This window comes from Syngnathus typhle, linkage group LG14 (genome assembly GCF_033458585.1).
Source record: "Syngnathus typhle isolate RoL2023-S1 ecotype Sweden linkage group LG14, RoL_Styp_1.0, whole genome shotgun sequence".
Taxonomy (NCBI): domain Eukaryota; kingdom Metazoa; phylum Chordata; class Actinopteri; order Syngnathiformes; family Syngnathidae; genus Syngnathus; species Syngnathus typhle.
Genome location: NC_083751.1, coordinates 12,959,665 through 12,976,115, shown reverse-complemented (window position 1 = coordinate 12,976,115; position 16,451 = coordinate 12,959,665). Strand labels below are relative to the sequence as shown.

Here is a 16,451-nt window from a genome sequence, read left to right as displayed (position 1 = left end):
ACCGGTTGCAAGCCAATCGCAGATCAGTCATGCTAAATACTATCAGCTGATTTTCTGTAGTTTCATTATGACACAAATTGAAGATTTTCTGCATTGTTGTTATTAAGTCATGCATATCACTCGTTAAGAGTTCCTGACTTAAAGTTAACAGGTTCCATTCTCAAACAAGAGGTTTTGATTGATGACATTTGATTCATTTGCAAAGATGAATTATGCAAGAACACTCCAAAACCTTTTGTCTGACCGATGTCACGAACGATACGCTGCCCGTGATCCTCCGATGGCATCGTTGGGCAAGTTCCACCTGCCTTGAGCACCATTCGCAGCCAATGTTAAATTTCAATGATGATGTGTAAAATCAGACAGACAGTTTTTTAATCATTACTATTATTATTATACTAAATTGCATCTATGATAATACAAAGATTGACAACAGTTTGTACAATTACTTTGTGCTTTTCCAAACAGTGAAGTGTACGACAGCGAGTTCACATCAAGTCTAATCTGTCAACATGAAAAATGTCACACTTCCTAACTTCTAAAGCTATCATATCCAAAGTCACTAGCAAATCATCAATGAGGTCAAGAATGGCGTCACGTGGTGGGGGCGGGGGGAGGATCAGGTGCACACAAAACGGCGGTCGGCTGCCATCGCTTTACAAACATTTGGCAGGTCGTCGTCGACCTTGCACAAATGACGCAATCTGGAAATGCCACATTTGGCTCCAAAACAGCAATCACAAAAACAAAAGCACTCAAAATAGCATGAATATCAAATGCAACACACACGCAGAATGGGGAGGAAACGACGGCGACTAAAAGACGGATTCGCGACGTGTGCACAAGTGAAACGCCCCCAGCAGGTGGCGCTCATGGAGGTGAGCGGCCGTCTCGCCAAAATGTCGGATGGTCACAAAAAACGTCAGCAATCCAGCCGAGGTCATCCAAATGGCAAATAGAGGGGCCACAATTTCTCAACAACTAATACCTTTTCTAAACAAGGGAGAAATACTTCCATAATCAATGACTTGATTCAAGACCCTGTTGAACTTGTCCAAATCCTCCAAATTCCAACTTTTCAAGAGTAAATGTGGCCGGCCTATCAGCAACACTTCTGAGGAAGCTGGCCAGCCGGTTTGTCGCTGAGTCTGGCGGTCTTGGTTCCGGAGGCTGCTGGCGCCTCCACGTCCACGCGCTCTGACATCTTGACACAGATGATGTCCACCAGGCGCTCGAAAACCTGCCGCACGTTGACATTCTCTTTGGCGCTGGCCTCGTAGTACTCGAACCCTGACGCACAACAAAGACGACGATGGCAAGTGAACTGCATGAGGTGGCTACGGTGGGAAAACAAGCCATCTCCTCCAGGGGGCGCTATGTTGGTTGGCTTATGTTGGTGATGCACATCTCAAGAAGAAAGTCTATGTGCTTTTTCTCAGGCCTGGGGCGGGGTTTGACTCTGCTGTCCATTTGCATGCAGAACTTTCTTCTTCCCACTTGACAAACAGAGCATTTCCCTAGCAAACGGCTTCCCCCTCGGCAAATTGCAAAGTCAACGTAAAAATTGAGATTGCGATCATAATTTGAAGAAAATCAATCGAGCAATCGTGTCATGAGATAGAGGGACTAAATAACGAATCCAAATGAATAAATGCATTTTCACCGACCAATTTTAGGAAACAAAGTAGTGAGATGAATGTCAATAAACTTATTTGAAGAATAGAACCCCCACCCCTCACTCCCATATGCTCACCAAGTTGGTCCGCCAGGTGTTTTCCTTTCTCGGGCGCAACCACTCGCTCCTCGTCCAGGTCGCACTTGTTGCCCACCATGATGACCTGTGCGTTGTCCCACGAGTACGTCTTGATCTGAGTGGCCCTGACAAACAAAAAAGTCAAGTCAAGAGAATAGAGCAGCACAGCTGGCGATGGCAACGGGGTGCGCTCGTGGGTGTTTGCTCACGTGTGTGCACAAGTGTAAGAAGCAGGCCCTGCCACAATTTGCATGTCAGATTTTGCAACATTAATATGTGCACACATACGCACCAGTCCTGCACAGCGTTGAAGGACTCCTCGTTGGTGATGTCATACATGAGGATGAAGCCCATGGCCCCGCGGTAGTATGCCGTTGTGATGGTGCGGTAGCGCTCCTGGCCCGCCGTGTCCTGCGCAAAGACCAGCTCAAGCGTGTTTGTTAGTCCTTGTTGATGCTCGATGCGGTGGCGACATCACTACGTTAGCCGTCCTCTTCTGCTTAGCAGCCAGTCACTTAGCCACAACTACAGTGATCTCGGCAATATTGGCAAAGTTTCACGCAAGAGCAACATAACATTATGCAACACGTCACATCGTGTCACGTCGACAGCTTGCGCACATGTGCGCGTGCACGCACCCATATCTGCAGCTTGATGCGCTTGTCGTTGCGGTAGACGGTCTTGACTTTGAAGTCGATGCCCACAGTGCTGACGAAGGAGTTGCTGAAGGAGTCGTCGGCGTATCGGAACAGGAAGGAGGTTTTGCCCACGCTGCTGTTGCCGATGATCAGCAGCTTGAACATGTAGTCAAAGTTCTGGTCCGAGCCGTCCCGCTGGCCGTAGCGCTGGTCCGCTTTCGCCATCTAAACGCAAACGCTGCGCTCGCTCCGGTCATCTGTGCTACTTTGTCTTGCATCAGTCAGGGCTGTCAAAAGTATTTTTGTCGCGGGTCAAATAAAATGATCCAGCATCAGGCCCCCAGGGTTCGATTTTGAGACCTGTGTTAGGGATGTTATGTTGGGTTGTGTGACGTCATGACGCGGAGGGCGCGAGTTGAATACAGAGGGAGACTGGAACAACAGCTGTCGTCTTGGGTCTCATTCATATCAGTACATATATTACGCACAAACATGGTGTCAGGAGTGACTGGACCCGACCACAGTTCAGCTGGACGGCGCTGTGCTTCGCTGCGGGGCCAGTGAAAGAGAGTGAAGAGGGACCATGATACAAAGCTGTTAGCGCTCATGCAAAGATGCAGGGAGGTAAAGCTAAGACTGAGTTTAAGGAAACTAGTGTTCAGTGTCAGAGAGGTCAACTTTCACGTACACATCCTATCAGCGGAGGGCCTTAGAGCAGACCCGGAGAAAATCAGAGGGGTCCAGGACATGCCACACCCCGAGGACGCCTAGGCCGTGCAGCGATTCATTGGGTTTGTGACCTACCTCGCAAGGTTCATGCCACGCCTCTCTGAGGTGTGTGAGCCACTAAGGAGATTGTTGGACAAAGATGTCCCATGGCATTGGCTGCCAAAACACGACGCAGCGGTCGAGGAGATTAAGCGATTTGTCACGTCGGCCCCGATCCTGCGATACTTCGATGTGACCAAGCCAGTCACCATACAGAGTGACGCGAGTCAGAAGGGACTTGGCTGTTGCCTGCTGCAGGAGAATCAGCCAGTAAGCTTTGCTTCCCGAGCACTTACTCAGACGGAGCGGAACTATGCACAAATCGAAAAGGAATGTCTGAGCATAGTGTTCGCGTGTCAGCGATTTTATTACTATTTGTATGGGTAGGGGGAGATCACTGCGGAAATCGACCACAAGCCACTCATCTCCATTTTCACCAAACCACTCCTCTCGGCGCCCAGACGACTCCAGAGCATGCTGCTCACACTACAGGGATACAATCTGAAGGTGGTGTACAAGCCAGGGCCCGACATGCACCACAGTGACACCTTGAGTAGGGCCACGGCTTCACCGCAGGGGCCTGGCACGAGATATTCGAAACAGACTGTTTGCTGCATGCAGAGAGCACAAGTGGACGCTGAACAGATAAATCAGGCTGAGCATCTGAACGTCATCAGCCAACGGCTGAGGCAGATACAATTGCACACAGTGGGTGATGGGAGTCTTCAGCTGTTGCAGGAGATAGTGCTCCATGGTTGGCCAGATCGCCGGGAGGACACTCCATTGGCAATCAGAGAATACTGGTCCATCAGGGACGAGATCAGCGCACAGGATGGAGTGCTTTTCAAGAGTCAGCGAGTCATAGTTCCCAAATCATTGCGTGCTGAAATGTTGAAACGCATCCATGCCAGCCATGTAGGAGGAGATGCCTGTTACAGACAGGCCAGGGACACGCTATACTGGCCCAACATGCACGGTGAGATCAAGGACTATGTGAGCCAGTGCTCAGCCTGCAACGAATATGCACACGGACAGCAACGCGAGACGATAATGTCCCATGCACTCCCTACACGACCATGGCAGATCCTTAGCATGGACCTGTTCACGCAGGCTGGCAAGGACTTTCTGATCATGGTTCATCATTATTTGGATTTCTGGGAAGTAGAGTTGCTCCCAGATCTTTCAGCTGAGACCACGGTGCTGAGGTGCAAGGCCCACTTTGCACGGCAAGGTCAGCCTGATCGGGTAATTACAGACTGTGGAGCCCAGTTCAACTGCAGGAGGTTCAGGAGGTTTGCGAGAGACTGGGACTTTGACCATGTCAAATCCTCTCCCAGGTACCCAAAATCAAATGGGAAGGCTGAGTCAGCCGTGAAGATTGTCAAGAGCCTGTGCAAGAGGGCAGCAAGGGCGGGGACCGACCCTTGGCTGGCCATCTTGCAGTGGAGGAATACACCTACGGAAGGCATGCTGAGCAGCCCCGCGCAGAGACTGATGTCTCGCAGACTGAGAACGCCACTCCCGGTTGCGGACACACTTTTGGAGCTGAGTGTGGTGGCGGGGGTTCCAGACGGGCTGCGAGTAAAACACCAGACAGCCAAACTCTGGTATGACAAATCGGCCAGAGATCTGCCTGAGTTGTGTATCGGACAGGACACAAGGATGAAGCCCCTGCCTGGGGACAGGACGGGCAGGTGGCAAAGAAGAGTATGCTTACGGCTGGTGGGCCCCAGGTCATACCTGGTGGACGTCGAAGGGACACTGTACCGCCGTAACAGGGTGGATCTGCGACCTGCGGAGAGTAATGCCGCAATGCCGGGGCAGCACGGAGTGCAGCACAACAGCCCACCAGCTGACAAACCCGGGGATCCACCTGCCACCGCGATTGACACTAAGGATGACACTGACACAGTTGCCCAGGAGGTCGCACTGCAGGGGCAGAGTGACGTCCACCAGCCTCAGAATGGTGCGTGTATGACAGTGGGTTTCTGAGGGTTAATGTACGTGTTTGATTATGTGTGAGTTTGTTTGGGCGTGCGTGCACGCGCGTGTGTGTATGTATATTTTTCTGTGTGAATGTGTGTTTTGATTGAATTTGCTTGTGTGTATGGGCGTGTAGCTTTACGTGCAAGCGTGTGTGCGTGTGCTGTTGCCGCCTGACAGCCTATTGTGTCTCCATGGCAACAGAACACCTGCTAAGGCTCTTCTTCCAAATGCCGCTATAACCCAGATGACATCATCATCATCGCCTTACATGATGACAACATGATACTAACTCATATAGGATGACAACGATGAAGATGATCACGCTTATCACCGCGCATCTGCGCGTGCACCTTTGCTTACCTCTGCTGGGCGGGTCTGGGGCTCGCGCGTGTCCGATGAGGCGTCTGTCCGTCCGTTTCTGGCAGTCGGTCTGTACGTCTGTTTTTCGGGTACTTGAAAGCAACAACAGCGTTAAAAGTGTGCGCGGCAGCGGCGACGTCGAAAGGGCGGGAAAGCTTCCGAAGCAAGAAGACAAGAAAGGGTCGCGCGCACGCATCAGTGACGCGCAAATGTAAACTGTCACTGCACGAGTGCGCGTGCGCGCACACACTCCCCGCCCGGACGGAACATCGTGCGCGCCCGCGCGTGTGACTCATTCTTGCGTGCGCGTGAGGTGCGTGCAGAGCAACGGCCGCGTGCTGGTAACGTGTCTAACACACCTGCGTGAACTTGGCCCCCCACCAACACGGCTGTCAATTCAAAGGAATTGAAAATAACAATGGTCGGCTTTTTCCTTGCTGATGTTTCCATAGTGATCTTGCCATGCTCGTCTACCTAAGTAGCCAAACAGAAGCTCCCAGGGAGAGAGCAACAGAGAGCTGAACGGCGTCCCCCTGTGGAAAACAGATGAACTGCATACCAGAGGGGTTTCAGTACTCAACACTTCATGAAACGAAAAAGAGTGCAAATGTGCAAAGAGTACCGTTTTTTTCCATGTATAATACGCACCCTAAAAATGGCATGTTGATGCTGGAAAAAAGCCTGTACCCATGTATAATACGCACCCAAATTTTGACTCCTACTTAAGTCCGTAAACGTAAAATTATTTCAGAAAAAAGATCATCTTTGGGAACAACCGGATGTTATTCTGACTGTCAGTATCACTACGCATGCGCTAGCAAACTCGATAGCGAAGAAATGTTTCGGATTTGTGTAGGGTACATTGTGGGTTTTCTCCGGGCACTCCGGTTTCCTCCCACGTCCCAAAAACATGCTTGGTAGGCCGATTGAAGACTCCAAATTGTCCCTAGGTGTGAGTGCGAGTGCAAATGGTTGTTTGTCTCTGTGTGCCCTGCGATTGGCTGGCAACCGGTTCAGGGTGTCCCCCGCCTACTGCCCGATGATGGCTGGGATAGGTGTTGTGGCTTTATGCTCTGATACACTGTTGTAGTGTTGTCACTAACCGTGGGTTGCTTACTGGTTGTTTCACCAATAATACACGGAGGCAAGGATGCAGTACAAGTCGATCTTTTACTGCCCGCTCAGTCAACATCTCCCCGACTCTCAATACAGACAGACCACACAGTCGAGCACCGAGTGCTCGATTCCAATCTACCACATCCCTCTTTTCCAACTGAGAAGTAGCTTATCTAGTATCGGTTACCTTAACTCTTTGGTATCAACATTGATCACAATTTCGACATGCATATATCAATTACAAACAAATCATGTTTCAACAACCCAAATGGCTTTCAACAATCTTTTTTTTTTTCCTTCCGAACCTATAACATTTTATAACACTTCACGATAAACACAAAACATCCACACTTTAATTTCTCCATCACTTTCTTTCTTAACATTGAGTAACAACATCACTTTGTCATTCAGTGTACCTGGCAGGGCGCCTAACTGCTCTGCCACTCCTGGTATAGCATGTGGGCATGCTGTCCACAGGCACAGGACAAGGGTTGCGTGGTACCGGTTCCAGTGGTGGTGAGTCCACTGTTGCAGTAGCCTGAGTATGTTGAAACTCAGAGTCCAAATGTTCATCAGGGTGAGAGTCTTTGAACAGGCTTGGGTGTATCTTTCTCAGATGTCGCCTGTTCCTCCTGCGTGTCCTCCCTGCCGGTGTCTGTACAGTGTAGGAGCGTGGTTCATCTCGCTGCCTGATGACAACCGCTGGCTCCCAGCCGCGTCGCGTCTGCATGTGCACCGTGTCTCCTGGGGTCAGCACTGGCAGTTGCTTTGCACGCTGGTCGTAGTGTTGCTTTTGCCGGGACTGCAAGTCCTGTATTCTTTCGAGAATATGCTGTGGGGATGACTGTTTCAGCACAGCACTGGAACATGGAAGTGTGCTGCGCAGGACTCTACCCATCAACATTTGTGCAGGTGTCAGGTTTAGTCCTGTCACCGGTGTGTTTCTCAGCGACAGCAACACTAGATGTGGGTCAGTGCCAGTCTGCACTGCTTTCTTCAGCGCGTGTTTTACCGTCTTTATGGCCCGCTCCGCCATTCCATTTGAAGAGGGAAAACCTGGGCTGGAGTGTGTGAGCTTGAACTCCCATGAAGCTGCAAATGACTGCATCTCATAGCTGGCGAATGGGACATGATCACTCACTACCTCCTTAGGTATCCCATGTCTGGCAAAGACAGACTTCATCTTCTGAATCACCGTGCGAGCTGTTTTATCAGTCAGGTTGAGCACTTCTGGATATTTTGTCAGGTAATCCACCAACAGCAGGTATGACTGACCATGCAGCTCGAAGATGTCAGCTCCAACTTTCATCCATGGCAGTTCAGGAACCTGGTGTGGAATGAGTGGCTCAGCCTGGTGTCTGGGCTGTAGCTGCTGGCACTGCACACATTTTTCCACCATTGTCTCTATGTCTCGTGTCATGCCAGGCCAGTAAAGGACTTTTCTCGCTTTAGCTTTAGTACGCTGCACGCCTTGGTGTGCAAGGTGCAGCTTCTCCAAAATCACTCTCTTGAAGCACTCGGGTATTATGATTTTGTCTCCGACCATCACAATGTCATTCACGATGCTGATATTGTCCCTCATTGGCCAGTAACTGTGTAGTTTACTGTCCAGACTTTTCTTTTTCATGGGCCAACCCTTCAAGTGTCTCTCACATACAGCTTGTAACACGCCATCTGCTGCCGTTGCTGATTTCAGCTGGCTAAGTGTTTCGTTACTCAACGCGTCTGTGGCTTCCAAGGCATACACAACTCTCTCATCACAAGGGTTCTCATTGAGATTGCCACTGTCATTGCACGCTGTGGCGCGTGAGAGCGTGTCCGCGATGTACATGTGTTTGCCTGATGTATATGTCACATTCAAATCATACCTCTGTAGTTGTAGAAGCATCCCTTGCAGCCGTGCTGGCGCTTTGCTCAGTGGTTTGCGCACAATGACCTCCAAAGGTTTGTGATCAGACTGCACTGTTACTGTTCTTCCGTAAACATACTGGTGAAACCTTTTAGCAGCAAACACTATGGCAAGTAACTCTTTCTCGATTTGCGCATATCTTTTTTCAGTGTCCGTGAGCGCTCTTGATGCATAGCACACCGGGTGGCCATCCTGCAGCAGACAGGCTCCCAGCCCATCCTTTGAGGAATCTGCTTGCAGAGTCAGCGGCTGCTTGTGATCGTAGTACCTCAGAACAGGCGCTTGTGTGAGGGTAGACTTCAGCGTCTGTAGTGCTGCGCTGTGGTGTGGGCACCACTGCCATGCTACGTCCTTCTTTAGCAGCTGTCTGAGGGGTGCCGTGAGTGAGGCTTCATTTGGTATGTACTGCGCCAGGAATTTTGTCATTCCCAGCAGGCGTTGGAGACTTTGTTTGTCGTCCGGGGTCGGCATGTCGACAATCGCTTTGATCTTGGCGTCATCAGCCCTCTGTCCTGCTGCCGTGATGATGTGTCCCATATATTTTACTGTGTTCACTTTGAACTGGATTTTGTCTTTGTTAAATTTCACATTGGCAGACTTTGCTCTCTCCATTACTTTCTGCAGGATTTCATCATGTTCTTGCTCTGACGATGCTGCTATAATCATGTCGTCTGCTATGACGTACACACCTGGAATGTCGCCGAAGGTCTCACAATTCTTTTGTTGAAAGACTTCACTGGCCGACTTAATCCCAAATGGTAGCCTGAGGAAGCGAAAGCGTCCCCACGGCGTGTTGAAGGTGCAGAGCTTAGATGATGGCTCATCTAGCTTGATCTGCCAGTACCCATCCTTCTCATCCAAGATGGAGAAGATGGATTTTCCAGCCAGTCTGCTGCGCACATCTTCAGGAGTAGGAATGGAGTAATGCTGGCGCTTGACTGCCTCATTCAGGTTGCAAGGATCCAAACACACCCTCAGCGACCCGTTCTTTTTCTTAGTGGCAACAAGACTGTTCACCCATTCTGTTGGTTCATTCACCGGTGTTATCACTTTTCTGTTTTGTAAGTCTTTGATTGTCACTTTCAGCGCATCCATGATGGAGAGGGGTACATTCCTGCATGCGTGAATCACAGGAGTGACGCTGGGGTCGACGTGTATGTGATGAACTCCAGGAAATTCCCCCAATCCTGTGAATACATCAGCATATCTTAGTAGTAGCTCCTCTTTGGTGGCTGGCGGTTGTTGTTGTTGTGGAGCCTTTGCCGCGAGCGACCCCATCCTCTTCACCAGTTGCAGGTCTTCACAAGCCTCCCCTCCTAGAATTGGCTTGTCTGCTTGGCTACTCACGTGGAAGTCCAGCACAGCCTTGCGTTTAGACGTTCTGCATTCTAAAGATGCAACACCATCTGCTGTCAGGCGTGCCCCTCCAAAAGCTATCAACATAGTCTTTGTTGGACGCAGCTGAACGGGACCTGGTAGCTGCTGGTATAGCTGCCTGGGCAGCACATTAGCGTCAGCACCAGTGTCCAGCTTGAAGTCAATTGCAACACCTCTGATCGTGGCTGTTTCGCGCCATACAGTGTCCTTTGTTTGGTGTGCTGTTTTCTTGGTTCCATTTCCAATCATGCCTATGTATAAACAGTCCATTTCTTTTTCTAAATTGTTTACAGTCTTTGTCTTACAATGGCTATTTTTCTCATAGCCACCCCTACACACCTTTGAAAAGTGGTTATTTTTTCCACATTTATGACACACAGCGCCGTAAGCTGGGCATTGACGAGGCTCGTGCTTGTTTCCGCATTTACGGCACACAGTCATTACCTGCTTCTTGTAGCTTGGTTTGTTCTTGTCCCAGCTGCGTGTTTGCACTCTTGCTCTATTTAACGCATCCACTGAGGCATCATGGACAACAGGTGACGCTTGCATCGCTTGTATTTGTGACTTGGCGAGTTCTGCTGATCTACATGTTTCCATTGCTCTGCGTAAAGTAAGTGCATTATCACGTAACAGTCTCTCTTTCAGATGGGTATCACTAATGCTGAACACCAATTTATCCCTTATCATGTCATCTTCATGTCTTCCAAACTCACAGTTCTTGCTCTTCTGACGTAGTTCTGTGATGAATCTGTCCACCGATATTCCTGATGACATTGTGTGTGACCAAAACTGATGGCGTTCAAAAACAACGTTCTTTTGTGGACTGCAGTAGCCTCTGAATGCTTCCAAAACTTCCTCCATCGTTGCTTCCTCCCCTTCTGGGGTAATGGCAAGTGTATTATACACTTCCAGCGCCTCTTCGCCGACAGTGTGGAGCAGGATGGCAATTTTAACCCCCTCATTTTTATCCACCGCGCCAGAAGCAACCATATAGAGCTGGAAACGCTGCTCCCACCTGCGCCAGTTTTCAGCGAGGTTCCCCGTGATTATCAGCGGAGACGGTGGCCTGAACTGCTCCATGTCGGCTGTGTTAGCTCCCGTTAGCTTGCCGCTTATCTTCGGTCAACACGTGTTGAATACTGTCCTTGACTTACTCCGTAACTCCGTCTTCTGACACCATGTTGTGGCTTTATGCTCTGATACACTGTTGTAGTGTTGTCACTAACCGTGGGTTGCTTACTGGTTGTTTCACCAATAATACACGGAGGCAAGGATGCAGTACAAGTCGATCTTTTACTGCCCGCTCAGTCAACATCTCCCCGACTCTCAATACAGACAGACCACACAGTCGAGCACCGAGTGCTCGATTCCAATCTACCACAATAGGCTCCAGCACGCCCGCGACCCCAGTGGGGACTAAGCGGTACAGAAAATGGATGGATGGACATTGTGACAGCAAACGAGCAGGTGATCGAGCAAGCGTCTGATATGAGAGCATTGTGTTCGTATGGAGCGTGTTTGAAGTGAACAGCAGAGAGGAAAGCGCATCTGTAATGGCGGCCTCCGTATTATATCCGGATAAAAATATATATATATATTATTATTTTTTTTTGTACCCATGTATAATGCGCACCCCAGATTTTAGGACAATAAATTAGTTAAATTTTGCGCATTATACCCGGAAAAAAACGGTAATTCTCAGGAGAAACAAAACAATGACTCAACTGCGGGGCGTACGTCTTTAAAGTCTTGCAGGTGTGAAATCCATCTACTGATTACTTAGTTTGACCCTAAAGTCAGACAAACCTCCACATGACTATCAACAGTGCGTGTTGTTGACTGCTGTTGCATTCGATACATTTCAGTCAATGACAAAAGTGTCCCCTGTTTTCTTCACAAATTTCAGAACTAGCCAAAAAAATTCAGGAACCGTCAAAAACATTCCGAAACGGTTGGAAAACATTGAGAACCTCGAGGCACCACTTGGATCATTCAGAAAAAAATGGGAATGTTCAGGAACCCTTTCAGGACAGTTGGTGAAATTTGGGAACTTTTCTCAGGAATTATCTCCAATATACAAGAACCCTCATGAACTTGGGAATATTGATGCAACGTGAAGGGACATTCAGGAGCCTTGAAAAACTACGACGTGTCATTGGGCCATTCTTGTTCCGGTCGGTTTTTGCGAGGAAGAAGGCGCTTATCTCGTGATAGAGTAGAACTGAGCACCGCCTGTCTTCTCGGCCCCGGGGACGAGGGGACATGTGAGGGGGTGGAGCCACGCTTATAAAAGGGTAAAGTGCTAAAGAACATGCATGCACGTGTGTGAGTGGCCTCGGCGGAGAACCAGTCAGCGGCAATGGATGAACTGAGCCCAAGAGAACGAGAACTGCTGAAGATCCGGCGGGACAGCGACAGCAAGGCCACGCAGCTGCTCAAGATGGAGAAGCTCATGCAGCAGACCAAAGACTTGATGGACAAGCGCAGTGAGCCGGACAAGGTCCAGGAAAACATGGGTGCGTCCCTTTTCTCTGAATCTGCAAAATGGAGCAAGCGAACGACAAGTAGTTGTTCCTTGGTGGCGGTAACGTCGGAAGGTGTGGCGGCGAAATGCAGTGAGCATTTCCTTGGTGAGGGTAGCGCACCAAAGTAGCCTTGTTAGTTGTTGCTTGATGTCACGTAAACAAATGAAGAGCGTTCATTCTTGGTGGAGGTGAATCCGAAGCAGTGTCGCTGTGTAAAGTAACAAAACGCTGTTGCTGCTTCAAAAAACAAGCGCATGCATGTTGTCAGCTTTATTGTGTCAAAGAAACACTTTGTTACCTGCTGCGGGGAAGGCAGATTGTAGGGTTGGTGGCCAAAGCAAACTTGAAACAAAATGATTCCCCGGTGGAGGTCATGGATAAATATCACATAGTGTTTCTGTGGAAATGACAAACGTTTTCCTTGGCAGAGTTTGGTTGTGAGCGCTGATGTGTGTTTACGCAGTGGAGGACCTGGAGGAGAAGGTGCGCTCTAGTCGGCGCCACCGGCGGAACTCTCTGCACCACACTCAGATGCTGGAAAGTCAAATGAAGACGGTGAAGGGCGAGCTGGAGGGAACTTTGGACCACCTCCAGGAACTGCGCAACGTCCTGCGTCGCTCGCAGCAGAAAGCTGAGGAACGCAAGGCCGCCATGGAGAAGCTGGCAGCTGGACTCAGGTGAACGCCCGGGCACCAGGACCACAGAGCAGGCCCAGACTGAAAGCATGATCACGAGCCCCTTCTTCTTCTCCTCCTCCTCCTCCTTCTACATTTTACTGGTCCAGACTGTGCGACATGCTAGTAAATGAGCTCTACGAGACTGGATTTGTCTCTGCTTGGCAAGAGTAGACTACGTTGCGCTCAACTATGCTAGTGTAAACTACATTAAGATGATGTAGACCAGGGGTGGCCAACCAGTCAGAGACTAAGAGCCACATTTTTTTACTGTGTACTGCAAAGAGCCACATCACCCCCCCCGAATGGCTTTGCCCCTCCTCCTTTGCGGGATTTCACCTCATGTGCATGCGCGTTTGACGAAAATCCCATATTGAACTCAAGCGAAGCGAACACGCAGCGTTTGACGAAAATACCATATTGAACTCAAGCGAAGCGAACACGCACAAAAACAAACAGACAAATAAACCCACAAATGTTGATATGAACGTAAAGGAGCCGCATGCGGCTCGCGAGCCGAACGTAAAGGAGCAGCATGAAACCCGGCAAAGAGCCGCATGCGGCTCGCGAGCCGCGGGTTGGCCACCCCTGATGTAGACTGAATGAAATTGCAAGTGAATAGTGAAACCACCTTCCTTCCATTAGTCTGTTTAAACTACGTAAACTCAACCAGACTTGACAAGATTCTACTTGGAAAAACTAGATTCGCCTACTCTGAGACTGACTAGGCCAGACTAGATTATTGTAGACTATAATCTAGGCCTACATTGTATGTACGAGAATAGTTGACTGTACTAGACTAGATTAGAGTAGTTAGACAAATTTGATTAGACTACACGATATTTGACTCAACTAGACAAGATAAAACTAGATGATACATTTAACTAAATGACTACTCTTATCCCCGCACAATTTCATTGAAATAAAAATGAAAACATTTTTTGCCTTTCTCCATGTTGTTTTTGTTGACATTGTTGATGTTTATCAACCAGTTTAATATTGCTGTTCAGTTGATAGCGTGTTAGCTGCTTTGGTTATATCATTGGCTTAGCCTCATCAAAAAAAAGATTGTTGTGTTGTACACTCTGTTAGCACGTGACACGTTCAAATTCTTCAGTGCATTTTTAGTGCCTTGTAAAAGTGCTCATCCCCATTTTGTTACATTACAATCTTTGAAATTAAAGTATTAACTTAATTAGCGATTGTAGTGTATCAAAATAACCAAACCTTTGCAATGCACTTAACCTTTTTTGAGCACAACACCTAATGTTGTCATCAACTGACCATTAGCTTGTGTATTTTCGAGCAGGTTCGCTAGTTTGGCTGCAACCATTCTCTGGTGGCTAACCTGTTGCTGCTATTTTGTGCCTTTGACTTTTTCTCGTGTTTGATTCTTGTTAGCGTGTGTGCTGGGAGCGTGTTTTAAGCGTCTTGAGGTTGTGGTCAGTCATCTGCATGTTCTGTTTGGGTGGAATGCTATCATGCGCTATTTCTAATAATCTATTTGAGTCTGAGCAGCCAGAGGGAAAGCAGAAAGCGGAAAACACAGAAGCCTCTTCAATGCAGATCATTTCACAAAAGTCACATGATTTCTGGCTCAGGCTACAGCAACACTGTGTTCCTGCTGCTTTGCCCGAAGATTTTCATTATTGCCATTTCATTCTCTGTATATAAGCGGCGTTTCTTCGGGGCCTCGCCGTGACCCATGTGTATGTGTTGCACCACGTTTTTGAGCACAGTTCTTTCCGTCCTGACTTGAGCCAACTTGTTGCATTCATATTCCGCCACACTGTTTGGTGGCTCGGCAGAATCTCCTGCACAAGACAGTCAGCGTGACCTTTGGTCAAAACGGGTTAAACTCTCTGAAAGCGGCTTGTGGCACACGACACAAAGCAGCTCGTAACATCGGCAAGATGCTTTCAGTTCTCTTTCCTGAATTCAGTGACATAACACGTGCATTTGACTCCTAGCAACAGCCTGAGAGTAAAATGCAACGAGACGGCACAAATGAAACCCAATCAAATCATTTGCCCGTTATGAAAACTCATTTCCACGGAGGTGCACTGATGAAATGCAAGTTGAGCATCATCAAAGTTTGGCTAACGTCTGAATGAGCTTGGTTCGCGCAGATTAGTCCTCCATCTTTGTTTCCTTTCCATTGGTTTGATTGGCTCAGATCCAGCAGAGCTCAAAGGCTCCTCAGAATGAGCAGGGGTGGCGCACCCTTCACGCGAGCAGGTTTGATCTGGTCCAAACTCAAGTTAGGAAAAGACTTTGTGGTCACTCGTGTGTGCCATTCTTTGAGTATCTGTGCGTGTAGATCGGAGGGATTATGTGCGTTGTGTTCACACTTGACAATCAGGCAAAATGTGCTGACGCAGCGCTTGTAACGCTAACATGAAGCGACACGACTCTGCATTCTTCTTCTGAGCAACACACACAAACACACACACACACACACGCGCACACGCACGCACAGACACGCACACACAGTTGTATAACCAGCAAAACAACTTCACAGGGTGTGCGGATCTATTTGTGTGTGACTTTTTACTTGACTTTTGACTTGTTACTTGTAACCTTGATTTGATTCAAATGAACCCTCGTGAGGATAAACTGTTCCGATAATGGCTGGATGAATGGAAAAGAAGAGACTCTGCCAGACTGATTTAGACTTCACAAGACAATACATTTTGTTTGAGGCGATGCAAGTGGTTAGGCTTAGCTAGTGTCGACAAAACGGCACTCGATTTTACAGTGGTGTTTGCTGCGGATCAAGATCGGCAGCGAATAAGGAAAATGTGCACATAATTGACGCGTATCAATAATTGCAATTAAACAAATCGAGTTGCTTCCCCTTCACCAGGAAACGCATTTACATAAAGTTAAAATTTGCAGGTTGTACTAAATGGAATATATTTAAATGATTGAAAGGTAAAATATGCGATTCTGTTCTTTTTAATGAATGCCATGTTTCTGCTGTTTTCCTCAAAGCCTGTTGTTGAATTTAGTCAATTTAACTTCCTCAAGTGGCAGCACAAAATTAATTCATCCAAATATTTTTTTCTACGTAGATGTATCGTCGTCTTGTTAAATGTTCTGGAACCAGATACTGCGCTGCCACTCAACGGGATAAAATTGAGTAAATTCAACAAAAACTTTTTTTCAGTGTCGAGTGGTTCGACTAGACTGGGCTAAAATTGACGAGGCTAATGTTTTTAATGCTACGATCTTATAAGAAGAGAGCGCAAGCAGGTGGAGCTTGTCGTGAAGGGGAGGAGGCGCCGGTGCCGACGTTGGGTGTTTGCTTTCCTGGCCCCCGCCCGCGTCGTTTATTTATTTATA

At 48.3% G+C, this 16,451-nt stretch overlaps 2 protein-coding genes across 2 annotated transcripts; one reads left to right on the top strand and one right to left on the bottom strand.

Moving 5' to 3' along the window:
• Positions 1 to 358: 358 nt before the first annotated feature.
• Positions 359 to 5,747, bottom strand: LOC133167532 (ras-related protein Rab-3A-like). Its single transcript, XM_061298398.1, has 5 exons — positions 5,506 to 5,747; positions 2,392 to 2,616; positions 2,046 to 2,164; positions 1,754 to 1,878; positions 359 to 1,290 (listed from the first exon to the last, which is right to left on the bottom strand). The coding sequence occupies exons 2-5, from the start codon at positions 2,614 to 2,616 to the stop codon at positions 1,103 to 1,105; spliced, it is 657 nt and encodes a 218-aa protein (XP_061154382.1). The 5' UTR covers positions 5,506 to 5,747; the 3' UTR covers positions 359 to 1,102.
• A 6,453-nt stretch (positions 5,748 to 12,200) lies between these two features.
• si:ch73-389b16.1 (uncharacterized) lies at positions 12,201 to 14,048 on the top strand. The gene is made up of 2 exons (XM_061297381.1): positions 12,201 to 12,423; positions 12,896 to 14,048. The coding sequence occupies exons 1-2, from the start codon at positions 12,267 to 12,269 to the stop codon at positions 13,111 to 13,113; spliced, it is 375 nt and encodes a 124-aa protein (XP_061153365.1). The 5' UTR covers positions 12,201 to 12,266; the 3' UTR covers positions 13,114 to 14,048.
• Positions 14,049 to 16,451: the final 2,403 nt, after the last annotated feature.